Source organism: Vipera berus, assembly GCF_964194415.1.
Source record: "Vipera berus genome assembly, chromosome: 11".
NCBI lineage: Eukaryota > Metazoa > Chordata > Lepidosauria > Squamata > Viperidae > Vipera > Vipera berus.
The window spans coordinates 1,781,896-1,809,064 of record NC_138214.1 but is presented as its reverse complement, the minus strand read 5'-3'; the positions used below and the strand labels follow the sequence as shown (position 1 = coordinate 1,809,064).

Sequence of the window (27,169 nt, the reverse complement as noted above, 5' to 3'; positions counted from 1 at the left end):
TCAAGGGAATGTGGCATGAATTATTGGCAAGGTCATGGATCCAGGTCCCCGTCCTGCTTTTAGATGTGCCTTTATGTCCTGTACTATCTCTCTTGATGCTTTCCAAAGCAAAGCCCAAATCCTTGACCTTAATAACTTATTTAGTTATTTTCCTGAGGAGTAAGCACATTGATTTGTGCTTTAGATTGTAAGCCGCCCTGAGTCTTCGGAGAAGGGCGGGATATAAATGGGATTTTTTTAAAAAAAATTCAGCAGGAATTTTCAATCCAGAAGGTCCAGCAACGCCAGCGATTACGGCCAGTTTATTCCTACTTTTGCCCTGAGGCTCTCTTGCTAATCCATTGATAAAGGGAGATCATGGATGGACATAAATGTTTCCTTGCTTTTTGTTAGGCCCCTGAACAAATATTCAGAATTAAAAGCATGCATTTCTGTCCCCGCCCCTCCCTCAGAAAACAGCTGTCTGGCTCGGAGAGTGAGTGTGCACGATTAAGCTTTCTTCTGAGCAAAAGCTGTCATGAGTTTATGGGTATTCATTAAAATCCTGCCCTAATTGCTCCCTCATCAGCTATGAATTTTAAGAAGCTTAGTTACTAAGTGTTTAAATTCCATTTATTGACAGAAAACAGAAAATTCGCTAATGACTGCAGGGTGATGTCAGCATTGTCGTGCCGGAACGCTTGTTTTACACCGCCATACAAAGGAGGCCAGTCTCAAGATTTCACCCTTCTGGATAAAAGCCGTCCCCCGTGGGAAGTCAGCGGGGTGCAGAGGCAACCCAGACTGTTTTCAGGGAGAGAAAGCGGACGGCTGCTCTTTCTGAAGCCTGAAATGGCTTTTGAAAAGAGGCAAGTCAGAATGAGCCGCAAGGGTGTGACTCTACGGGAGAGCCGGCCACCTTCTTGAGATGCAGCATCGCGTTCTGGAGGACTCGCTTGAAGAAGACTCGTGTCAACCAGGACAGCTGGAAGGAGACCAAGAACATCCAGGATCAAGCTCCACTTCGCGAGAGGTCCAAAAAAAAGTGGGAAGGTTAAGGAAAGGGACTGGCTGGGAGGCATCTTTGTTCTCTTCAAGGAGGTCAAGAAGGACCTGTTCGCTAAATAGAAGTAGTCCTCGACTTACAACAGTTGGTTTAGTGACCGAAATTACGATGGCAGTGCAAAAGAGGGACTTACGACCGTTGCAGCAGCCCCGCGGTCATGTGATCAAAATTCAGACCCTTGGCAACGGACTCGTATTTATGACAGTTGCAGTGTCCCAGGGTCACCTGATCCCCTTTTGCGACCTTCTGACAAGCAAAGTCAAGGGGGGGGAGAAGCCATCCACGTAACGGCCGTGCTACTAAATTAGCACCTAAATTGTGGAAACTGTGGCAAGAAAAATCATAAAATGGGGCAAAACTGACTTAAAAATGTCTCACTGAGCAACAGAAATTTTGGGCTTGATTGCGGTCGTTGAGGACTACCTGTAGTTCATTTTTGAGAGGCTACTGATTAAATTATAGAAACGGAAGCTCCGATGTTTGCAAACCTCCACCCTTGAATCGACCGCTTTCCTTGGGCAACGTGGAGCGTAGCTTTCATCAAAGGAGCTGGAAGACAACAACCACCACAATTACCACCACCAATCTCCAGCTGCATTTGTGTATATTATTCTGGGCCAGACGTGGTCAAGTTACAGGACGCATTCACGGAGCAGCAACTTCTAAAAATATGAGCTGCAAGAGGTGATGAATCTCTTTTGCGTGCCGACTTTCTTCCTCAGTGACCCAAATGTACAAAGAAGTGTGTAAAGCCGGTTTAGCTCGTTTTCATTTTTGTGCCTGTTAAAGTTCCCCTTCAAGACGCATTTTATTTGAAGAGCTTTACGGACACTCAATCCATGCGCCTCGCCTCAAGGCTTTTAAGCAACAGGCGTTTGTCAATGTGACAAGGTTGCATTACACCAGAATCCAATTCTCACAACGGATTCAGCTGGGGACAATATCTTCTGGACCCTTTAGGTATTTAAAAAGGACATTTCTTGCTCCAAAGAAATTCCCACAAGCGTGGACAAGGATAACACCGATGCATTTTGTTTCTGGGCCTTCTGAAAAGCTCTTAAAACCTCTCGTTTTGACATTTTGACCTGTGACAACAGAACATGGATCGAATTATATCAGAATGTACAAAATTGTAAGATTTTTAAATCTTCTTTCTCTCTGCTGCAGGGGAATCATATTTCTTCGCTAATTTCTGTTTTTAAAACACAAGGAGTGCCCTCTACTGGGAAGAGGGGAAAAAATAACCCAAGTTCTTCAGGATTTTATATATTGTGCCAAGAGACTTTCAAAGAAATTGTCATTCGTACAAGGTGGCCACTTTAGAACTCATCTCATACACTTAAGGGTAAATAAATAAATAAGCTGTTGGTTTAGGGTAGCCTCCGGGGTACTGAAATCCAACAGGCAGAGATGCATAGGGAGAACATATGGACAGAGAGAAATTAATGGAGGAAGATTTGGGCCAATTATCTGTGTTCTTCAGACCATTGGTACAAAATGTTATCAGAGCCCAATGTTGTCCAATCTTGGCAACTTCCAAGATGGATAGACTTCAACTCCCAGAATTACACAGCAAGCATGGGTGAATATCCCAGCCAACCCTGGTCGAGGGAGCCCTTCCACCCTCATCTTCAATTGCACTGGCTGTGTTTGCACATCTCATAGGCCAATCAACCACAAAATCCTTGTGGGGCAGAGGCAGCATGGGTCAAAGTAGAGAACACAGAAGGGACCTAGGAGGTCTTCTAGTCCAACCCCCTGCTCAGGCAGGAGACCCTATACCATTTCAGAGAAAGGATTGTCCAGTCCCTTTTTAAAAGCCTCCAGTGATGGAGCACCCACAACTTCTGGAGGTGAGCCGTTCCTCTGATTGTTTTGTTTTTTTAAAAATTCCATTTATATCCCACCCTTCTCGGAAGACTCAGGGCGGCTTACAAGCTTAGCAGTAGCAGTTCTGTAGTAGCAGTAGCAGTTCTGTCAGGAAATTTCTCCTTAATTCCAGGTTGCTTCTCTCCTTGATTAGTTTCCATCCTTTGCTTCTTCTCCTGTCTTCAGGTGCTTTGGAGAATTGCTTGACCCCCTTCTCTCTGTGACAGCCCCTCAAATATTGGAACGCTGCTATCATGTCACCCCTAGTTCTTCTTTTCACTAGACGTACCCAATTCCTGCAACTGTTCATGTTTTAGCCTTCAGCCCTAGCAGTCTGATGCTTTTCTCCATAGATTTCCAGTCTTTCTCCCACTTCTTCACCATCCCTAAGGATCAACAGTAGTTGACCCAAGCAGAATCCAATACCATCTAACCTGGTTTTCTTTTCCAGTTGCACCCTATAATAGGCAATGTAGCCTGACCTGAACTCGGGGGCGGGATTTGAAGGAGACTTGATATGGTAGCCATCTTCTTGCAGGGAGATTTAGATCCGCTGTGATTAGCTGGCAAGGCAAAGTAATCTTCTTAGGGGATCGCCCCACCCACTGCCAGTCATTAATTTCCAGAAAGCATCTTGTTTCCAGCTGCAAGACTTAAGAGCGTCCCTTGTCTGCAACCTTCCTTGACTGAGAATTTCACGGGCACCAGCCTCAAGCCTCCGTTTTCATCCAGGAAGCAAAGAAAATATGTGAAATTAATTTTGAGAGCCCATTGTTACCAGGAAAAGCCAGATATGACCTTGCCAAGGATAGAGATAGCGTCAGCTCTATTAGGAACAATTTTAGGGGGAAATGGGACTAAACTAAGCAATCCCAAAGGTGATTTTTCAAAAGGCAACTGGGCATTCTTTTTACTGGAAGATGTTTCGCTTCTCATCCAAGAAGCTTCCTCAGTTCTTCCAAGAAGCTTCTTCAGTTCAGCTCCAGAACTGAAGAAGCTTCTCAGATGAGAAACAAAAACTTCAAGGGGAGAAAAAAGACACACCAAGCAAGTCCAGTTATCTTTTGAAAAAGCACCTTTGGGACAACTGTAACCTGAATGGCTGAGAATCTCCGTAGACATTAAACTAAGCAATGTTTATCTTGCTTGTTCTGCAAGATGTTTTATACTCTTCATTTCTTTTAAGGCTTTATTCCTGCCTCTTATGCCACCCCACCCACCCCCAGCACTCATTCTATAAATAATGCTCTCCGATTGGCAGAAAGGAAGCAGGGGGGAAAAAAGCTGAATGGAACACTTATTCTCGAATGAAAGAAATTGCCTGTAATTTGTGGATTCCCTTTTGCTATTACTGCACAAAATTTGCATTTCAATGGAAGCTTTTTTTCCCCCCTCCACAATATGGCTTCACCTTGACCCCACCAACACCATAATCATGTTTTCTCTCTCTCTCTCTCTCTCTCCTTGATGAAAACACAGCAGGTCTGCAGCACAAAATTATGCCACATTCAGCTGCTGCAGGTGAAACAGGAAACCGAATTCTACCATTGGTTTTTCTTTTGTTTTTCTTCTGGTCTTGTTAGTCTTCCTTGGAATAAGCACATTTTATTAGTTCCTATTTAAAAGAGAGGATTTGGGAGGGGAAAAGGCGGCCTGGGGGGAGGGTGTTAAAATGGAGAATTTGTTTTCTGCCCCCAGCAAATGATATTGTTACATCTCCAAAGTTTCCTTTCCAAAAAAGGTAGAAGAAATTGGAAAATACTTAGCAGTGCCAGAAGGTTTTCTGCAACACCTGAAAGATGTCGCCATTGTTAAATAATTACTTCTGGATTTGGGCATTTACATTACCCAAAGGTTTGTTCTTTGAATACAATTCCTGCATGGCTTGTTCTGATGAACGATGGAAACGTACTGGCGGGGGCTAAACAAAATCCCTAATTTTGCTCACTGGGCAAACTATGATTCTGTTAATCAAGTTGATTAATTGGGTAGATTTGCACATTTGCACGTAAGTCTCTCAATCCCTCTCTTTTACAGTTTAGGACAGGGGTGTCCAATCTTGGCAGAATAAGTGTTGGAAGGGACCTTGGAGGTCTTCTAGTCCAACCCCCCCTGCTCAAGCAGGAGTCCTTATACCATTCCAGGAAAATGGCTGCCCAGTCTCTTCTTAAAAACCTCCAGGGTTGGAGCATTCACAGCTTCTGGAGGCAGGTTGTTCCACTGGTCAATTGTTCTCTCTCACAGAACATTTCTCCTTAGCTCTAGGCTGGTTCTCTCCTGGATTAGTTTCCATCTTGTCCTGCCTTCAGGCGCTTTGGAGGATAGGTGGACCCCCTCTTCTGAGTCAGCCCCTCAAGTCCTGAAGGACTGCTATCATGGTACCCCTAGTCATGCTTTTCACTAACTAGCCATACCCAATTCCTGCAACCATTCTTTGTATGTTTTAGCCTCCAGTCCCTTAATCATCTTTGTGGCTCTTCTCTGCTCTTCTCTCTTTAAGACTTGTGGACTTATTATGTTGGCAAGCTGGCTGGCGAATGCTGGGAGTTGAATCCCACAGGTCTTAAAGTTGCCAAGGCTGGGCATCCCTGCCTTAGGTGATGTGGTGCTACAATTCCTGAAAAGCAACATGACCAATAAATTACCAGCTTAGCTTTGATAAGTGTCCTTTTCTACAACTTGACTCTAGGGTGATTTTTTTAAAAAAAAAACACCAGAAACTACCATTTTAGTCAGCGCTTTGACTCCATTTATGAGCTTATCTGCTCATTATTTGCCATTCCCAAGATGTAAAAAAGTAGATATACAATTTCTGCCCCATATAGCGCAAGGCATTTTAACCATGGCTCCACGGGCTTTCAATATATCAGGAGGCCTGTTGACAAGCAGCACAAGAGGGAAAAGTAAAACAAAACACAAAAATATGGCCAACGTGCACAATGGATTAATCTTGTGGTTTTATGGCGAGAAAAGAACCACCTAAGGGCCTCTCAACCCTTCCCCGAGGCTTATAAATCTCGAGTTTGCAATGTGGTAAGCTAGACTTCTAAGTGTTTTTTCCTCCAGTTACAAACAGATAATAAATTATGTTGCTACAACAGAGGTTTCCATATTAAAAGCTCTGGCACCGACTCTGTTGTGTTTCACAAGCTCAGAAAGGCTTCCAGCCCTGACATCTGAGATGGCCAGGAAGGAATGTGGCTGCCCCTTATGACAGCCAGAACTGGCCTACATGGACGCTCTGGTTCCTATTAGGGAACAAGTCAAAATTTCCTTTATTTTTTAGCTTAAAAAATGATTATCGGATTTACCAATAGGCAGATCAATTCTAAAGCACAGGTAATTCTCAACTTACCACCGTTTGCTTAGTAACTTTTCAAAGCTACAACAGCACGGGAAAAAGTGACTTAGGACTGTTTTCACACTTACGACAGTAGCATCCTCAAGGTCACATGATCAAAATTCAGACATTTGGCAACTGACTCGTATTTATGACAGTTGCAGCGTCCTGGGGGGGGGGGGAAACGTGATCCTCTTTTGCCACTTTCTGAGAAGCCAAGTCGATGGGGGAAGCCGGATCCACTTAACAACCGTGTTACAAACTTATCAACTGCAGCGACTCACTTCATGGCCGTGGCAAGCCAGAAGCATAAAAAAGGATAAAATTCACTTTTAACAACTGCCTCACTAAGCAACAGAAGTTGCGGTTGTAAGTCAAGGTCTACCTGTATTCGGCTTCCAACGGCCAGGAGTTCTAGATGTTGAAGGGATGTTGAAGTCTTGTTTGATCAGAAAATCTGCCATTCCTGGGAAGACGGGACAATAAACGAACTCTCCCTGCTCAGACGTGATGACCATCCTTGCCTTTTTGAAACCACTTTAGGTTATCTCTTCTCCAACCTGGTAGCCCTCAACTGGGTTGGTGTCCCTTTTGGTCATGGCCACAGAATTCTGGGAACTGTAGTCCAAATACATGGTACCAGGTTGGAGATGATCAATTTTACACCGTCAACCCTAATCAACAGTTCTGTTTTGAGGCACCAAATTCTGCAGAGGATAATGAAATTCTCCTCAAATTTGGACGCTGCCTCGTTCTTTCCAAATTCTCAGTTTATCACAGCAAGTGTATAAAACAGTCAAATATCTAATTGAGCCCACCAAACAATGCAGCACCAAATTCCATGACAAAAATAATTAACAGAAAAATTACCAATGGCGAAGAGTTAGTCCTCTCCATACATTGTGTGTAGCTGTAATTAGTTTGGCCCTGGCTTAATGAATAAATTTCAGATTGGTGAATAACATCAGAATTCATCATTTTGTAAGCCATTTCACTCTGGCCAAATAACAAGTGCCCCAGACACTTAGAATTATAGTTTGTAAGGCATAAATCAAACCAACCCTGACGTATTTAAAAAAAAATGTGTCTCAACACAAGACATAAATCTAGTTTTTCAACCATTTCTGTGGTTACATTTTACATATGGACGAAACAGAAACACGGCAGCCTGTTGGAATTGGGTTGTTTTATTTAAAACAGAGGAACTCTCAGTTTTTCCTCCCACCCCTCAGAAATCGGCACTAGACATTTAACAGTATTGTATTCTTGAATCAGGTGACAACCAGCTGTGAAAGAGATCCAAAATTGATTTTACAAGTCACTTGTTTTACCGGACAGCCCTCTTCCATGACAGAATAATCAGTTAACCATGTAGAAATCAAAGATATACAGAATTCTCCATCGGGGGAGCCGAGTGTCGAAACATAATGCATTTGGGTTTTGCTATTAAATCAAGTGTTGCTCTTTTTCAAGCAAACCAACATCAACAACCACCAAATCTCTCTGGATGGAGTGTTTGGGAAAAAATGTGGGTTTTTCAGAAGGGTCCTCACTACTTACGTCCATTCCATTTAAAACCTGCCTTTCAGGGCCAAGATAGAAGCTCTGGGGATCTTAACTATTTGAAGATGAAATGCTTTTGTTCTTTTGTACATGGTTAATGGGTGAGTCTCCGGCAACTCAAGAAGTGTGTTCAAAAGCCAGACCGGGATTCTTCAGTCTACTTTCACGACACTGTAAATCTTACTAACAAACCAGAAGCAAGCAAAGAACCCAATTGTTCCTGCAAAACAAGAATAAATCCTTTTAGGAAAAAAGACATGAGGGTTAAATCTTCAACTGTTCTCCGCCAACGGGGACAACAGAGATATTTATTTATTTATTATTTATTAATTTAATTTATATACCGCCCTTCTCTCAAGAGACTCAGGGCGGTTAACAGGGCAATACGTAAAAACAGATACAAAAGTTAAAATTATTAAAACATGATTAAACAATGCCCGTAGTACAAATTTAAAATTAAAGTCATAATAACAAATAACAAACCCACCCCGTCCCATCAGGCCAGGCCCGCTTCCTTGAAGAGATGGGTTTTAAGGTCGCGCCGGAAGGAGCGGAGGTCGGGCGCCATCCGGAGCTCTACCGGAAGATGGTTCCATAAGTCCGGTGCACCCACAGAGAACGCTCTCCCCCTGGGGGCCACCAGTCGGCATTCTTTGACCGGCGGCACCCTGAGGAGGCCCTCTCTGTGGGAGCGTACTGGGCGGAGGGAAGTTGACGCCGGCCGCAGGTGCTCCCCAAGGTATTCTGGACCCATGCCATGGAGGGCTTTGTAGGTCATTACCAACACCTATATGTCATTTGACTCTGGATCCCCCCCCCCGAAGTGAATATTTGACTAAGAGAAACCTTCGTTCTTAGCCCAAATGCACAAGGTTATGTAAATACAGATAGCCCTCCACTTACAGCAATTCATTTAGTGACTGTTCAAAGTTACAACGGCACTGAAAAAAAGGGACTTAGGACCATTTTTCACGCTTAATGACCGTTGCAGCATCCCGATGGTTGCAGGATCAAAATTCAGGTGCTTGGCAACCGACTCATCTTTATGACGATCGCTGTCCCGGGGTCGTGCGATCCCTTTTCGCGATCTTCAAGGGGGAAGCCAGGTTCACTTAACAACCCGTGTTGCTAACATAACAACTGCAGCGATTCGCTTAAACACCGTCGCAAAGTCGCAAAACGGGGCAAAACTCGCTTAAGCAAATGTCTCGCTCAGCAACCTACATTTTGGGGCTCAGCTGTGGTCCTAAGCCAAGGACTGCCTGTAGGAAGTACAGTTGGATCAAACTTGGCCACTCTGAGAGGAGTGGACTACGACTGTGATCATAAACTGAGGACTACCTGTAGAAGGGGTGAATTAACTAGCTTCTCCAGATGTTAGCTATTTAAGGAAAACTGCAGCTCGGTTAAGCACCTAATTTTTCCTCTGCAGTCTGGGAAAAGTGATTATGATATAGAACATTAATCAGAGGAAGACGTGCCCCAAGGCACTGCAGAATCATCTCAGAGGCTATCCTGGAGATGCAAATAGCAGAGCCCTCCAGGGACCGGTCTCAACAAAGAGAAATCCTCATTTCTGAGGAACGTATTTACTAGAAGCTGCTTCTCTAATTGCAACCAATCTGGAAAGACATCCATGCATCTGATCCCGTATTTTTAAGCAATTTACACACTGGATTCGAAGTGGGTTAGAAAGCAATACAAATCTTGCTTAAATATTATATGGGAACCAGACGGCGCAAACTCTGTCTTGCTATTGTTAGATTTTTCCAACGGGAGAGGCTTCAGTATGTCAGGATGGACTCACCTGTGAACAGGAAGAAAATCAAGACCATGATCATAGTGTACCCAAAGTAGAGGATGGTGCTAGCAATACCAGTGATCTGGAGTTTTGAGAAGAAATAATGAATGGCGTAGATGAAGAGATAAACGGCGGTGAAGCTGCTGGTTAGGAACGATCGCCACCACCAGTGATAATCCTAGGAACACAACGAGACAAGCTGAAGAGCAAATATGTACAAGGCAGAAAAAAAACATCCCTGATGTTAGAGCCAGGCGGGAGACTGTTGTTTTTAATTAGAATTCCAAAGTGTGCCAACTGCGGCCTGATGCAAAACGAGGGCTCAGAAAAAGAAGCTAATTATTTATAGACTTTCTTGCACCAATTTGTGGTCCTCAGATACATCGGGAGAATGTCTGCAAAATCTGTCCCCAGAAAACCTAACTCTCTTTTGCTCCCTCTCTTACAGATCTCCTACGTATATCGGTGGAATTTTGCATCTATTGGTCCTGGTGAATATAAGTCACCCAACCTCTGATCAATTGATCCTTCTGATTTCCAAGTTGATCCTTGCACCCCTCCCTAAATCTTTGAATTCTTTTTTTTCCCTTCTGCAAAAACGGACAGGGAGAGAAGCAATCGTGCTCCACGCTTTTTAATTCCTGCTCTATGCAGTTAGGACTGGTATGTCAGCTCCACAACTTTAATAGGGTTGTTTAGCTGGGCATAAAAACCTCAAAAAACATCCTAGGAAAAGCAAGTTGGAAGGGGGGGGGAGCCCTGCTTTTTATGCTCCATCTGGCTGGCAGATGCATTTTTTTAATGACAGGATGCCGAGAAGGCCAGTTGGGCACTGGGAACGGTCCCAGGCTCTTGGGCTGGCAACAGCAAATAGAAAAACGTTTCGGTTTTCCTTCCCTTGGCCTTTTACCACCATGTGAAAGTATTTTCCTTTATTGCCACTCTTAAACAGTTGCAGATCCCCAGATGCTTATTATGGGGAAGGGACTCCTGGCGTGGCAGACAATGTGTCACCAGCTTCTCATTCCAGCGAGGGAGCCTCAGCCGTGCGCAGCCCAGACCCCCACGAAGGCAGCTTCATGCAGAAGAAGCAGAAGCCACCAGAACTGCCAGTCACCGCTGGCCTGCTCTAACCACCCAGAGAGCCAGTTTGGTCTGGTGCTTAAGGCACTGGGCTAGAAAGTGGGAGAGCACGAGTTCCAGTCCTGCCTCAGCCATGAAAGCCAGCAAGGTGACTTTAGGCCAATCACCAGGAGACGGTGAGTTCTAGTCTCACCTTAGCCATGAAAACTGGCTGGGTGACTTTGGGCCAATCACTAGGAGACGGTGAGTTCTAATCCCACCTTAGGTACAAAAGACTTGGGTGACTATGGACCATTCTCTCTCTCTCTCTCTCTCCCTCTCTCTCTCCCTCTCTCTCTCTCTCTCGCCAACCCACCTCAAAGGGTTGTTGTTCTGGGGAAAATAGGAGGCAGGTGTGTTGGATAGATTTGCCACCTTGAGATATTTTCAAAATAATAAGAGGATACAAATTAATAAATAAAGTAAACAAACAGTACACTCATCTGGGTCTCAAACCAATTTTTCTGCTCACCTCAGCACACAGGTGAAAGTAACAAAGCAGGACGGTGGCCTCCGAACAGGTAATCAGGAGAATGATAAAGACTAAGAACAAGAAGCCAAACATGTAGTACATTTGGTGAGACCTGAGGTGAAAAAGAAAGAGGCACCTGGGTCAGCCTATAACCACATCGATTCTGCTTCTTCAGGGGAGTGACAGATTTGGAGCACGGAAAGGAGGGGGGGGTAATTCTCACCAAATGCTGTTCAGGATGAAAAAGAGCTGGATGAAGATGCACCCAAAGGGCAGGATGCCGCCCATGACGATGCCCGGCAGAGGCTTGGTGAAAAAGGATTGTTCAGGGATCTGGCGAGGAATCTGGTTCGTTCGCACAGGGTGCTCAATGGGCTAAGGAAAGTAATTCACGCAGTTAATTAGAGCAGGCTTTCCCTCTGCTCTAATTAACTGTCATGTCTCGCAATGATAATATTCTTAGTGTATGTGCGTGTGTGGCGGGGGTGCAAATGGATGTCAGAGCCATCTAAATGGTGCCCCGTTAGAAACCCTCAAGGAGGGATGGGCAACTAGAACAACTTTACAACCTGGCGACTTCAACATCCAGAATTGAGCCAGCATGGAATCCTGGGAGTTGAAGTCCACAGATTGTAAATGCTATAGTTGCCCACCTTGCCCTAGACAACTTTAACTAAGAAAAACCGAAAAGCAACTCACAGGGAAAATGGGGGGGGGGGGGAAGGGGAAAGAGTAAAAAAATACTGATCTGTTCTTAGGAAGTGCAAATAAAACCATTCCAGCCTAGCACAGAAAGAGCTATTCCTAACACGGAAGAAAAATACGCCTTGCTTAAAGTCCCCCACCCCAGACGTAATCCAAGTCCCTAGTTTTGAAGAGCCATTTGCAAAATCCCTGAATAATCGGCAGGAATTTGATTTCATTGCTACATTTCTCTTCTGCTTTTCCCAGCTGGGACCCTCCCTGCCAAAACCGAGGAGAGGGCAGGATGGAGATGGATGCTGCGGCAATACTTCCTCACCCCAAGATAAGGCTGTGTTTTGTAGCCCGCGACTACGCAGAAAAACATCCCTCCCAGATTCTCTGGACTCGAATCAGCGGCTGTTTTGAATTCGGAAAAAGGACAAGAGGCTCTCCCAGAATTCAGTGAGGCTTCTCCAAAGACTAAAACTGCTTGCTTTGTTCCTCACTCACCTTCTCCTTGAACCCAAAATAGGCACCAATGAAGGTCAGCGGGACGGATATTCCAAACCACATGGCTAAGATCGCCACCAGGGTCCCGAAAGGAATCGCCGCCGAGGATCCCTTCACCCAAAGGATGAGGTTCATAATGAAGAAGTCGGCAAAGATGATCCTGGGGGAGCAGAAGGAGAAGACACCCCAAGGAAGACCAGGGTTAACCCAACGCGTTGAGGTTTCAGCTCAGGGGCATCTTGGGAGAATCCGGAGAATTCTCAGGCACAGAAAAACAGTGGTGAACACCAAGGGTGAACACCACAAACCCTACTCTAGCTGCGCGTCTATGGAGCGTCTCCGTCATTCAGGTCACCGCAACTGGACTTTCTTGGGGTTGGTTTTTTTCCTTGAAAACCTTTCGCTTCTCATCCAAGAAGCTTCTTTAGTTCAGTTCTTCAGAAGAACCGAAGAAGATTCTTGGATGAGAAATGAAACGTTTTGAAAGGGAAAAAAAAACCCCAAGAAAGTCCAGTTGCCTTTTGGGGGGAAAAAAACCCCCCTTGGGACTCCTCCAGCTACATACATCCACTCCACATACAGGCTACAAAGGATGGCTTATGCTATCCCAAAATAATGTTTTGTTGGGTTTTAAATAGCCAACCCTTTGAGTTATGTCCCACCTTTCTGCTTCGGTGACCCATCACATTAGATATTATGAGATTGCCTGGGACTCATTCCACAGCCAAATTGATGGCCTGGCAGGCTTCTTTCTCAGCAAAAACTGAGCTGGAGAGGCAGCCAATTCAATTAAGTTACTACTAGTGAGCCAGGTACCACCTATACCTATACTATACCTGTGCATTTGGTTTTTCTTGCCTAAATGTAGAACCTTAGTTTTTTCAGCACTGAATTTCATTTCGTTAGATAGCGCCCAGTGTTCCAGTCTGTCCAGATCCTCCTGTATCTGGAAATCGGATGAGCTCCCCATCTATTCCCTATTTTAAAAGTACAGCTTTCATATTGAGCAAACCAACAGGACGACCTGCTAGGTTTCTACAAAGTTAAACATACTTTTAAAAGAATGAGAAAAAAAATATATAGATGCACAGTCATTCACCCTGCAGTCATTGCAATGGCCACACGCAATCAGCTGGATTTGATAACCATCAATTAACCGCGTTCATAAGCCTTTTTGCTTACTAACTCATGTTCAAGGACAAATTATTTATCAAAAAGGGGGCGAGGTTACTAACCCTGGGCAGAGGAGAGCCGTCAGCAACACATTGGTCTTCCATTTTTCTCCTCTAAATGCTAAGGAAGAAGAGAAACACCACCATTCATCATTTCTACATTACTCATCCTTTATAATCTCTGGAAAATTTAAACCAAATTTGATCAGCTTAATGCCAGCCAGGTTTTTAAATCTTGCTGCCACATTATCTCTCTGTGCCATCTCACTGGCAGCTTTTTAAGCCTCTCCAATTTTTAAAGCAATCTGAAAAGGGAGAACACAATTATGGCAAAGATCGACTATTTTGGGGGGGAGATCTTCATGGAGCGATTGCAGCCTCTGCCCTCATTAGACCTGTGATGATCACTAGCAGAGACACAAACTGCAGAGGAGGGGTGTACGACCTTGGCAACTTTAAAACTTGTGGGTTTCAACTCCCAGAATTCCCCAGCCAGCATGGGAGTTGGTCCAAACGTCTTAAAAGTTGCCAAGGTCAGACACCCTGTAGAGGTGAAGCCAAGGAAGTCCAAGGAAGGAAGAATGTGAAATGAATCCATCCCTCACGATTCTCTTCTGCAGCTGTTGCCAAAACGCACACACCATACTTACTTTTATACATACGAGCAGATACGTAGCCCGCTGGGGTCCCCAGCAAAACCCAGAGCACCACCGCACAGGTCATCAGAGCCCCTCGGTTGGCTGGTGAAAGGAAACCGAGGCAGGCCAGGACTGGAGGGAAGACAAAGAAGGAAGTGTTGGGAGCAATGAGATTCCTCAGGCTTCAGGCATCCTTTTCCTTACAGAAGAGAGAAAGAGTCTGGGATATTGGGGCTCTTCCCTGTTTCAGGTCACCCGCACTGGTTGGAAAATATTCTTCAGTGTTTCAAGGACGACTCTCCTAGCCTGGCCGGGGAATTCTGAGCGCTGAAGTCCAAAAGTGTTTAAAGTTGCCAAGGTTGGACACCCCTGCCTTAAGAGTCTGCCTCCCCTAAAACCGACTCCGAACAATCTTCCCCCCCCAAAAAAAGAGACTTTCATTCTGAGCTTTGGAGTCAGGAATGAAACTCTCTCAAGATTCAGCAACCAACTTTGCAGTTATTTCTGATTATTATTGATTGATTATTGTTTTGTTCTATTATTTGGTTTAATCTCACAGAGCGGCAGGGTGGGCTAGAGGTGGAGGTCCCGCCTCACAGTCAGGAGGGCTGAGAGTTCTGATATTAGCGGCAGATATTTCTCTCTCTGGGTGCAAAGAGAAAATAGCTGCTGCGAGCTTCCCTCTAGGCATCTGGCTGGTCAACGTTCAGCTCCATTCAGTCACCCCGACTCCATGCAGATGCAAGGAATTACAGGGTCGTTAAAAGGAGGGGGGGGGGGAAACTGGTTTAATCTAACTGGGCTGGCACACACAGACGGCACCCTCTACTAATCCTTGTCCAACATTTTGCTAGCACTGCAAAAAAGAACACCCCTGGTTTTAACCCATCAAGTGACACTTACACAAAGTAATGAACGTCATGATAAAAATCTGAGTCCCTTGGCCTAAGAAGACAGAGAGCAGCATGCCTTTCCGGGGCGGCCTGAACACGTCTCCGTGGACCAACTTCCACCCAAACTCCTCCTGGGCGTCTTCCTGTAATAACATCTTGATTAGAAGAGCCCCACGCAACAGGAAATTAGCACACACCAGACGTGGAAGTCGCTTTTCCTGCCTGATTATCTTGGGGGGGGGAGGGGTTGCTACTAAAAGGGTCTAATTTCATCAGCAACGTTAATGTGCCGATTTTACAACTCCCCAATGGCAAGCCGAGAAGGGAGGGGGGGGATGACAGAAAATGCAGATTTATTAAAGCTCAGTTATGTTTGGAACGAGAAACAAGCATTTAACAGACTTAGCTCAAATGCCGCGCGGTTTGTGGATGTTATGCAAACGACTGTGGTAAAAGGTAAGCTATGTAAAACACCAGCAAGTATCCTATTTATTTCTGTCTTTTATTATCCAAATCATTTCAAAGCTGAAGATGCACCTGTGCCATATTTTCCTGCTTTCTCCCCACATTAAAAGCAACAGAATTCTATTCACTAGATGGAAGACACCGTTTCAAGCTGAAATGCCAAACGCCACCTAGCCCATACAGCTATCTGCAAAGTAACCCTAACCCCTATGAGAGGTTTACTAATGGTTTTCTCCCAGCAACGCATCTTGAGCCTGATCCAGTTCAATTCTTCCAAATTATTTTTCCTCTTTTCCTATCCTATTTCACCCCAAATAAGACCTAACTGGAAAATAAGCCCTAGCATGATTTTCCAGGATGCTTGTAATACAACCCCTACCCCCAAAATAAGCCCAAGATCATCAGCCAGACGGATGCATTTAGTACCGTATTTCCCCCAAAATAAAACCTAACTAGAAAATAAGTGCTATTTTGCTCTTTTAGAGCAAAAATTAATAGAAGACCCAGTCTTATTTTCGGGGAAATACGGTAGCAGGAATAGGATGCTTCACCAGAGTGTTTTCATAGCAAGTATGTAGTGCTGACATGAACATAAATGACACAAGAGAAAGGGGTAACTTTGGAACCTACATTTTCAAAGTGTCCTGCCTGCTTGATCTGCAGATAACAGAATTGGAAGGGACCTTGGAGGTCTTCCAGTCCAACCCCCTGCTCAGGCAGGAGACCCTATACCAGGGGTAGGCAACCTTGGCTCTTTTATGACTTGTGGACTTCAACTCCCAGAATTCCTGAGCGTTGACTGGGAGTTGAGGTCCATGAGTCATAAAAGAGCCAAGGTTGCCTACCCCTGCCCTATACCATTATAGGCAAATGGCTATCCAACCTTTAAAATCTCCAGAGACACATTCATATCTTCCTTTTATGAGCTGAAAAGAGTACTGGTTATCAAATTCAATCTTCTGTTCAGAGATGAAGTCTAAACCTGCGGTTTTGGTAGGATAATGATAACCTCAGAACTAAATTTGAAGATTTTTTTTTTTGCTTTCTAGCAATGGTAAGGAATCACGACAGATGTTCCCCAACGTAGGAAATTCAGGAGGTTTGTGACACCGAGGAGGATACAAGGATAGTTACAGAAATTAAAGTTCTCATACAGTAAGAAAGAAGAGCAAAAAGAAATTTATTCTGTTTTTCCTAGAAATTTGAAGCTATGCTCTAGTCTACGCTGGAAGTGTGGCTGTACCAGGGAGGGAGGAAAGAAATCAAATTGTAACTACAGCTGAGCTTCTGATTTCTTTCATATGAAGCCAGGCACTCTTCAATTTAAGGAAGCAGGGTTTCTACAAGCCTACTCATTACCTCCAAATGACAATTGATGGAAAGGCGACTTTTTTTTGCTGCAGACTTTCATTTTAATTAGTTAAGTAAATATGGACTATTGGGTTTCATTTTTAACAGTTCTTCACTAAATCAGCCGCAGGACCTGTTTTCACAAGCAGACCACCTGGGGCTTCCTAGCAAATAGTTGAGCAAATGAGAAAGAAAGAAAGAAAAGATAAAAAAAAAAAGGAGAGAGATTCACCAAGCAGAATGTCAGCTCTAGAAATACTGTACAGATTTTACACTGGGTATGCGGTGGGGCTGGTTTGAGTTTAGCATGCTGTGTGAACCCAACCAGCTGGTTTTAATCATGGTTTAGGGTCAGAGCACAGACCAGAGAGCTGAAAGAGCATGCAAACCATAATTGTACCCAGGTCAGATATTCTGTCTTCTCTCAGTTCATTACAAGAAGCTAACCTTTCAATTAATGGAGGCTGCGGTGCCCCCTTCCAATATCCATCAAGGTTCTCAAGCTTCTAATTTCACCCATGTATTTTTGCAAAATGAAAGGTCAATTCTCTTTAATTCTGAGAGTTACTCACTGAAGAATCGATCTTGTTGTATCTTGCGATGTCTTTATGAAGCGTCCTTAGGAGAATCATGGCGACCATCCCTGATAAGAAGAGGACGATCACGAGAGAATTCATGATGCTGCGAATTAAAAGGGGAAAAGAGACTTCAAACAGGTCCAGGCACTGCGCAGCATTTAAAGACAGCAAGGAGAACTCAATGCTCACGATGGATGAGTCATAAAAATATCGGAGCGATTGTACAGAGGGTCCCCGACTTACAACTGTTCGAATTTACAACAGCACTGAAAAAAGTCGGCTCCTGATGATTCTCGCACAGCATCCCCACACAGTCATGGGATCAAAACTGGGGCGCAACTGGCTTGTATTTATGACAGTTGCAGCATCCTTGTGATCACAACTGCAATCTTCCCAGCTGCTTTCTAATGAGCCAAGTGAATGGGGGGGGGAGGAGCTAGATTCGCTTAACGACTGCGAGATTCACTTAAGGACAGCAGTGATTCATTTAACCATCGTGGCAGAAAAGGGCTGTAAAATTGGGTGCGGCTCACTCAACCACCACCGCCTTGCTTAGCGTTGGAAATTCCAATCCCAACCGTGGTCCTAACTAGAGGACTACCTGCAAAACCGACAGGACAACACCACGATGACAATAAAACCAAGCCAGGACCACGATTTTCAGGGGTGACTGAAATTCTTTGGGGAGTCGGATAAACTCAAGATGCCATATTTTTTTTTTTTGGGGGGGGGGGATGAATCCATCTTTGTTTCAAATCCATCAATAGTATTTTAAGGTTTTTAAAGAATTGGTAGCCCACCTGAATGATTTTGTACGTGTTTACCTTCAAAGCAGAGTCAAAGCAGAGTCAAAGCAGGTAAGAAGATTCTACTTCTCCCTCCCCCCCCTGCATTAGAGAGAGGAGATTCCTAAGCAAGTCACGTGGCAGCGTGGGGTTTTTTGTGTGTGTTTTTTTAAAAGAATGCCGGTCAACTGTTACATCTCAGAACATCTCGTAAAGAAAGAACAATAAAGGCAAGTATATTTTCTTCAAAAGGCTCATTCTTGAGTGAAACTGAACACTCAAAGAGTTGTTCCCAAGAGGGACAACTGGGCTAAGGCTCCACAAAAGAAAAACAAGAAATGTTCCCTGCCTTAAAGAGATGTTTTTCACTAGAATTCCTCAAATAAATACAGGCAGCCCTCGGCTTATGGCCCCAGTTGAGCCCAAAGTTTCTGTTGTTAAGTGAGACATTTGTGGAGGGGAGGGCTGCCTCATTTTACGACCTTTCTTGCCACAATTGTTAAGCGAATCGCTGCAGCTGTGAAGTTAGTAGTACGGTTGTTAAGTGAATCTGGCTTCCCCCGTTGACTTTGCTTGTCAGAAGGTCACAAAAGGGGATCACGTGACCCCAGGAGGCTGCAGCCGTCGTAAGTACATGCCAGTTGCCAAGTGTCTGAATTTTGATCACGTGACTGTGGTGAGGCTGCAATTGTCGTTAAGTGTGGAAAACGGCCACTTTTTTCAGGCCTGTTGTAACTTTGAACTGTCGAGGTTGTAAATTGAGGACTGCCTGTATAAAAAACAGGGTGCGCTCCCCCTCATTCTGGTCTGTCAGCATTCATTTCAGAAGTCCACGTTCCCTTACCTGAACCACTGAATGTTGGTATGAGGCATGGACTTCAAGATATAGTCCCACCGGGAAGCCCATTTTATATTGTTGTTCTCCTGCACAGGGAGGGAAGGAAAAATGGGAGCTGAATCATAGATGTCGGTTCCCGAAGAACAAACTTTACAACAACCTTCCCTCTTGTGACTGCAAGACTTCAAATGTCAGGTCGTCCCTACTGCGGTAACCCCCATGGAACAGGCTGCCATTTTCCCACAGCAGGTCAGGACAAACATGATCTGTACGCGGATGGTAACAAACCACTTCCCTGGCCTCTTAAGAAAAACCCTCAACCGTGGCTTGGTGTTGACATACGATGGGCAGTTTGGGGAAAAAAAGTGGTTTAAAGTTTTCGAGAAGTTGTATAATGGCATTAGAGAAGAATTGCCAAAAATAATGGAGAAGAAATGCTGAATTCTTATGCGTGAGGGGACTGGAAGAATGGTGTAATACATAATGCATAATTCAATTATGGGAAGTATATTTAAGAAAATATGAACAATCTCTGTAGGCTGTGCCCTTTGGTAATACTGTTTACGTTTAGCACAATATTTTAAATACACACACACACACACATTATAAAAAAACTTATTGTGAGGTCCAGTGTATGTTATTGGTCCATTAACCATCGAGATATGAAAATCTGAATCATTAAAATATATATGGTTGTACATACAGAAGTTACACTTACTTCAAATTTCACAGAGTATGTATAGATCATGTCCAGTTTGCTATTAAATTCTGCAGGAATTTCCATAGGGGGACCCTTACAGGATAAATTGTTTATATCTGTATGCTTGTAACTGCAAAGATAAATATATACATATTTCTAGAATGATCTAGAGACACTTACTTCAAATGTGTTCCAATTTTTAAAAATCAAAAGCTCTACTTAAGATGTAGGACTATTTCATATAATACTTGTATAACATACAGAGGTTTTTTTGTAGCTGAGCAGCCTATAATAATGATAAACAGACTGTTAAGCCAAATCGCACGCTGGATGCTGAGTTTCAAGATAATGGAAAAATCACAGACCTGAATTTTACACATTATATTCTAGCCTAAGTGATCAGTACATTAATCAGCCTTGGGAATCTTATTCTAGGATTCAAAGGAGGAAAATATACAGTTCAAACAGGCAAGAAACAGATGATTATTTTGCAATATATTCATAAAGAATAATGGTAGTTAATGAAATGTTGGAAAATACTCAGTTTTATGTCTAAGGATAGCTAACCATATAGTAGGACTGTATTACTATTATCCTTCTCATCTTTCCTATCACCTACTCCTACTGATATCTAATAGCTATCATTTCGTTGGTTGTATCTTATGATTTGCCACTTTGTTGTTTGCATGCACAGTGAGAGCTTACACACTGGAGACAAATTTCTTGTGTGTCGAATCACACTTGGCCAATAAAGAATATTCAATTCTATATTCTACTTTTGATGAGCTCAGACACCTAGCCATCAAGAACATAAGGGTACGCCTTTATAACAGAATAACAGAGTTGGAAGGGACCTTGGAGGTCTTCTAGTCCAACCCCCTGCTCAAGCAAGAGACCCTAGACCATTTCTGACAAGCGGCTGTCCCGTCTCTTCTTGAAGGCATCTGGTGAGGAAGCACACACAAATTCTGAAGGCAAATTTCTTTTGGAAACTTTTGGGGTGGAAGTCAAACTTGACAACCAGCTCTATTAAAAACAAGTAACAACACACCATCTTCTCTTTCCACTATCAAACATGATTCTGCTCAAGCAGTTCTGGGCCTCCGCCAGCCCCCAGAAAAGACGGAAGCAATCACAACAATGAGCATTTACAACCCCCCCCCCAATTTTCAATTATCTCAAGATTAGTCTCTTGCAGTACCTTCAGACTCTGGAACATTTTGGGGGGGGGGTTGGGGGAGGGGGGGGAAATAGTTGATAAAAATGTGAGAAGAAAAGCATCAATGAGACGCTCTCCTCCTCCTCCTCCTCCAGCAAAGGAACGAAGGACAGATGGGCAGATCAGGGACCAGGAAAGCCATTCAAAAGACTTGACCGTGCCTACTCCGCCCTCTTGTGGAGCGCGCAGTCACACACACAAAGAGTAATTGTGCACTGCCCAACTTTGTTCCTGCAAAGACGGCTGGATAAATTGACTAAATAAATAAACCAAGCAAACCACGATCTCTGTATTATCCGAACTTCAAGGGTCACTGGTTAAGGTCAGTAATGCTGATCGGTTTCACTTGCCACCTTTAGAGGCTTTCAATCAATCAATCAACAATCAGAAGTGAGGCCTGGCCTGCAAAACACACCCTCTGGAGGGTTGCTGGCTGGAAGAAAATGGGTCACTGCCAGATTTTTTAAAAAAGTACCCTTTCTTCACCCCAATATGGAATAAATTGATTTTTTTAAAAAAGATAATTTTAGTCGGAAGAATGATTTATAGGTTAAGTCCTCGACCTATGAACACAAATGAGCCCAAACTTTCTGCTCTTACGTGAGACATTTGTTAAGCGAGTGTCGCCCCATTTTACAACCTTCCTTGCCTCCATTGTTAAATGAATCACGGCAGTTGATAGGTTAATAAACCGGTTAAGTGAGTCTGGCTTCCCCATTGACTTTGCTTGTGGGAAGGTCGCAAAAAGGGATCACCTGATCCTGGGACGCTGCGACTATCACAAGTATGAGTCAGTTGCCAAGTGTCTGAATTTTGATCACGTGACCGTGGGGGATGCTGCAATGGTCATAAGTGTGAAAAACGGTCACAAGTTACTTTTTCCAGTGCCGTTGTTCAAACAGTCATTAAACGAACTTTAAAAAGTCAAGGACCGCCTGTCCTTTATGGAGTTAGGCTGACACCATTGTCATTTTAGAAAGCTGAGTGGTTGGCAAGCTCTAAACACCCAGCCACTAAGACTTAATTAATCAATCAATCAATCAACCAATCAATCAATCAAGCATAGCCCGGGAAAAAAAATCAGCCAATGTAAGTCAGTTTTCCATCTAACCTCTTCTATATTTATTACAAGAGAGCCTTTTTGGCCCCTCAGTGCCAGGGATAAAAGACAGGACAGCCTTTGGACCACACACTGAATAAATAAAAGCCATTTCTGCCCACTGCACTCTACCAGATTTGTGGACGTTCACAACAGAGATGATGATATACAAAATTACTATCTGTTATTTCTCTTCCCCATTTTCTGCTTTGCATTTATATTGTCCCTGCGAAATTATTTTCCTTTTCACTGTCGTGTAAGCCATCAAGACGTTCTGGATGCTGTCCCATCAAATAAATAATGTATCAGAACACAAAAAGTCATGCAATCAAGTGCCAATGTAGAACAGAAAGAGCCATCCATCGTTAGCCATCCATCAGTAATCATCTTAAGTCACCCTCAACCTTGTCAAACATTTTATTTTTCCACAAAACTGACAAAGTTTGCTACTCCTACTCCTTAACAGAGCATTTTGGAGTTTCAGCTTCCCCTGCCTGGAAACAGCTGATGAACACTGGCAGTTTCTCCCAGGCCTGGTAAATGTTGGACCACTGGAAACTTCTAAGTGGTATTCTAAGGGGTTGGTAGCACTCCTATTAATTATGCCAGAGAGCAGAGTTACCGCAACTATTTAGTGCTTCCAAAGTGGTATCTACTACGATTAGCAAGTGAGCAGTTCACCTTTTGGGTTCCAGCTGAGCTGCAACTAGCCTTGCTCCGGGCCAGTTCTCGTCTTTCCCACTATGGTAGGTGATTGTAATGTCTACGTGATTGAAGAGATAGAAAGTGTTCTTCTTGTTGAATTCAGCCTGAAAGATATTAAGATGCCATTAAATACTCCTAAAGCTGCAGGAGATAGCAACAGGCACAGCCAAAGCTGTTGGCCATATCAGAATTATGTTATAAACAAAGGAACTGACCCAGATACACTAAAAATTTGCTGATTTACAAACACTTAAGGATTACATAAATTTCCAACCATTTTTCCAGGTGGAGCCATTTCTAAAGAACAAAGAATTGGATCAACCAAAGATGGACAGAACAGACTCTTTGGGACTCAAATGAGCTTTCAATAGCTCATTCATCCATGTATCTGTATGAATTTACTGTGAAAAAAACTGAAAAATCCATACTCCAATCCGCTTTTGAATATTGTATGCCTTCCTTCCCCATGCAATTTGTAAATTATGCTTTAAAAGCCGCATTTCAGCATGCACATTTGTTGGGTAAAGAACTGCATCGCAATATTGCCAAAATGCCCAGCATTGAATGATTGTTTTCTGAAATGAATTCAACCTAGGTCAGGGGTAGGCAACTCTGGCTCTTTTATGACTCATGGACTTCAACTCCCAGCTATGCTGGCTCAGGAATTCTGGGAGTTGAAATCCACGAGTCATAAAAGAGCCAAGGTTGCCTACTCCTGACCTAGGGCAGCGTTTTTCAACCTTGACCTTTTTAAGATGTGCAAACCTCAACACCCAGAATTCCCCAGCCAGCACGCATATAAATTTCCGTCCCCAACATGGGATCTTGGTAAAAATCTGGCTAACATACTATACCTCATTGTGACATCAGCAATAGCACCTTGAAAATCTGCTAGGAGGAATTGTGAACCACACAAGTTGCTAGTTCAGACACATGGTTGGCTGGGGAATTCTGGGAGGTCTTAAAGTTGCCAAGTTTGCACAGTCTTGATATAGACTTTCATTGCAATTACTGAATAAACTAGAATGTGCTAGGATTCTAAGCCCAAACCATGCACGAGCCCACTGCACCATTTTTTATTGTTCTTCAAATTAATTTAGGAGAAATATACCCTTGATCACTTACACTCATTATGCAGAAATCTTTTATCCGGCCATCTGATGCAATATAACACCCAATTGGAAATCCAGGATTACAGTATTTAAGGTTATCTTCTACATCGTAGCACCAAGTCACAGGCATGTTATCTATAATCCTGAATTAAAAAAAAACATTCAGATCCTTCTATATTTATAATTAGAATGGAGTTTATAGGCTTTAAAAATATTCTGCAGAAATTTGTACTTATTTATACTCTGGTGAGAAGACTAAGAGTACTTCTTCCATTATTTTTTCCTTTCTATCTTTAGAACATGGCTGGACAACACTTAATTCTTCCCTACACAGATCAGTGATTTTAGGGAACATGTTCTCCTCACCAGTGATGCTGATAATTCAACTGCATTCCCTTCTTCAAAAAATCCAGATTATTTTTGTCTTCTGGCTTCTGTGGGTCGTAAGACTTTACACACACTTTCTTGCACTCTTCATCTTTTTTAAATGTAAACTGGCATAAAGACAAAAGAGATCTAAATGTTTTGATCCATACCATTGAAACGATTCAGCTGGCACTCATTCAGGAGTGTGTTTTTGAAATAACCATTTTGTGCAGCCAGAGGCTAAAAGGGCTCATTTAATACTTCCTGATCTAAAAATTTCCCAGGATTTTATTTTCTGCTCAGTGCTTCCTTCCCCTCTCTCCCTCCCTCCCTCTCTCTGTCTCTCTGTCTCTCTCACACACACACAATATATTGCTCAGAAGAGATAGCAGGCGAGCTTCTTGTCCTCATAAAATCAATGACAAATGAACTAAAAGCTGGAAATCAGAAAGCTGGGAAATTCAAGACCCTATCGTTTCCCCTCTGCCATAACAATTTATCAATGAGTTTTTTATTTCCAGCAATAGCAGCCGCCACCGCCAGCAATATGCCCTTGGGAAACTCACATAGGAGCAACAGTGATTCTGCAACAACTAGATCTTCTTTCTAGCCTGCCTCTGGAAATCCTTTCCAGCTGATCAATAGTCAGCTCTATTCAGAAAGAAACTGGGCTGCCTGCAATTTCTAAATAGTCCTTTATGTTCTGCATAAACACGTCCCCGTAACAGCAATTCTGCATCTGTGCCCCAAAACGATTTCCGTGAACTTTTGTCAAGCAGGGACAAGCAGGCGACAGAAGAATCTCACAACCCAAAACAAGCTTCTCCCAAGCATTTGGAAGTCTGCGATCACCTTGTAGGGGGAAGAGGCTATTCTTTCGCCAAACAGAACTTGTCCGAGGTTTTCTGAAGGTCTCTCTTCTGTCTGGTCTTTGCAAAAATCAAAACTGTGCAAGGAGAAAGAGAGGTTTTACTCTTCAACATGACAATAGCTAGGAGTGTGACCCTTTTCTCGCAGTAATGCATACGCTAGAAAAGCCATACCCAGCCCAGCACCTTTCACTATGCAAGGTGTACTTACGCATCATATTCATATGGCAAAACAGATTCAACCGAGTCCAGCCTGTTTACAAACAACTCAATTTTGGGCTAGGATAAAAAAAACATTGTTTAAATAGTTGGCAACACACTAATGCAACACCCTACGTTTTCTTGACTACAAAGAAGAACACCGAAGAATTCTAATACTTTTGCCCACCGGTAATTTGGGGGGCGGGGGGGGGGAGAGAGAGATTTGTTGCATCTTGCACAAAATCCAGGTTTCAAAAAAGACTGACATTTTGCAGGTAAGTCCCTCTGATTTCTCACGTGCTAACTAATGGGGGGCGGGGGCAGAAAGCCTTCATGGGGACAACGACCACCCCTCCAAAGACATCAGCCTAATTAGGCTAATTAGACCTAGACTAATTAGACCCCCCCATCCGCGCTTCAAGGCTTCCCTGGATGGGCGGGAGGGGCTCGTGTGAACTCAAAAAGACACGTGTTCTGCCTGGAGGAAGCGTGTCCAGTACCCACACAGACCCTTCCTCTGCCTCCCCCTGCTTCCCCACCCAGGCGGCCCTTCTCGTGGGACTACAACTCCCAGGGCCCCGGGGTCCGCGCGGAGGATGCTGGGAAGTGTAGTCCCGGCCCCTCAGGAGGGCGCTCCCGTTCCTCCCCCCATTCCCACCCCTCGGCGACCCACCAAGCATCCGGCGGGACCCTCCTGCTTGGCGTCCGAGGGCTCGCAGAAGCTGACGGGCGCCAAGCCGGGCAGGTAGAAGGCGGCGCCGAGGCCTGCGGGGCCTCCAAGCACCAGCAGCAGCGCCAGCAGGACGGACGGGCGGCTAGGCCGCGGCCTCCCCATCGTGGCGCTTCCTGGCTCGCGGCAGCGGGGGGCTCTGCGGGTCGGGCTGAGGGGCTCCAAGCGCGGCTGCGGCGTCACAATCGCCCGGCAGGAGCGGCGGCAGCGGCCTCGCACTGAGGAAACGCGGCCAGGCCTGGGTGGAGCGCTCCCCTCAGCCTCCCACGTGACCCGGATGCGGCGCCGCCATCTTCGGTCAGGGCAGCTTCAAGTTCAGGCTCGGCGGGTTGGCGCTCGATCCAGGTTGGCGGCGCTGGCGGCGCCATGTTGGCTAAGGGCACCGGTCTTTTCCTGGTTCTTTGCATCCCACAGCAGGGTGCCTTAGAACAACATAGAATAATAAAGAGTTGGAAGGGACCTGGAGGGGGTCTTTTAGTCCAGGGGTCCCCAACCTCCGGTCTGTGGATCAGTACCGGGCCACGGCATGCCAGCAACCAGTCCACACAAACAAGCAAAGCCCCATCCGTGGGATGCAGGCAGAACACGAAACCACGTACCCTCCCTCCAGTCCGCGGAAAAACCTCTCTCCACGGAACCGGTCCCTGGTGCCCAAAAGGTTGGGGGCTTCCAGTGCTTTTTTTGTAAAAGAAAAAGGTGCCGGAACTCACACACGTCATACAACCCGCCTTGCCTACCCTATAAGGTTCCATCCCCAAAAGGTGCCGGAACTCCGTTGTGAGCATTCTATGAGAAAAAAAGTCCTGGGGGCTTCTGTTCTAGTCCAAACCCCTGCTCAAGCAGGAGACTCTATACCAGGGGTCGGCAACCTCGGCTCTTTTATGACTCGTGGACTTCAACTCCCAGAATTCGTGAGCCAGCTATGCTGGCTCAGGAATTCTGGGAGTTGAAGTCCACGAGTCATAAAAGAGCCGAGGTTGCCGACCCCTGCTCTATACCATTCCAGACAAATGGTTGTCCAGGTTTTGTGGGGTTTTTTGAAA

The 27,169-nt window shown here is 44.4% G+C and overlaps 1 protein-coding gene and 1 long non-coding RNA gene across 2 annotated transcripts; both read right to left on the bottom strand.

The window, feature by feature from the left end:
* Positions 1–594: 594 nt before the first annotated feature.
* On the bottom strand, positions 595–3,529 carry LOC308673016. The gene is made up of 2 exons (XR_014027554.1): positions 3,397–3,529; positions 595–2,130 (listed from the first exon to the last, which is right to left on the bottom strand). It is a non-coding gene; the product is annotated as an uncharacterized lncRNA (long non-coding RNA).
* Positions 3,530–7,426: 3,897 nt separating this feature from the next.
* On the bottom strand, positions 7,427–26,410 carry LOC308673182 (transmembrane 9 superfamily member 2-like). The gene is made up of 17 exons (XM_081336675.1): positions 26,070–26,410; positions 25,407–25,474; positions 25,179–25,272; positions 24,327–24,454; positions 23,974–24,103; positions 22,825–22,952; positions 19,844–19,955; positions 19,132–19,211; positions 17,497–17,605; positions 15,120–15,252; positions 14,229–14,348; positions 13,642–13,699; positions 12,407–12,566; positions 11,436–11,587; positions 11,213–11,324; positions 9,625–9,796; positions 7,427–8,037 (listed from the first exon to the last, which is right to left on the bottom strand). The coding sequence occupies exons 1-17, from the start codon at positions 26,229–26,231 to the stop codon at positions 7,970–7,972; spliced, it is 1,986 nt and encodes a 661-aa protein (XP_081192801.1). The 5' UTR covers positions 26,232–26,410; the 3' UTR covers positions 7,427–7,969.
* Between the last annotated feature and the right edge of the window lie 759 nt (positions 26,411–27,169).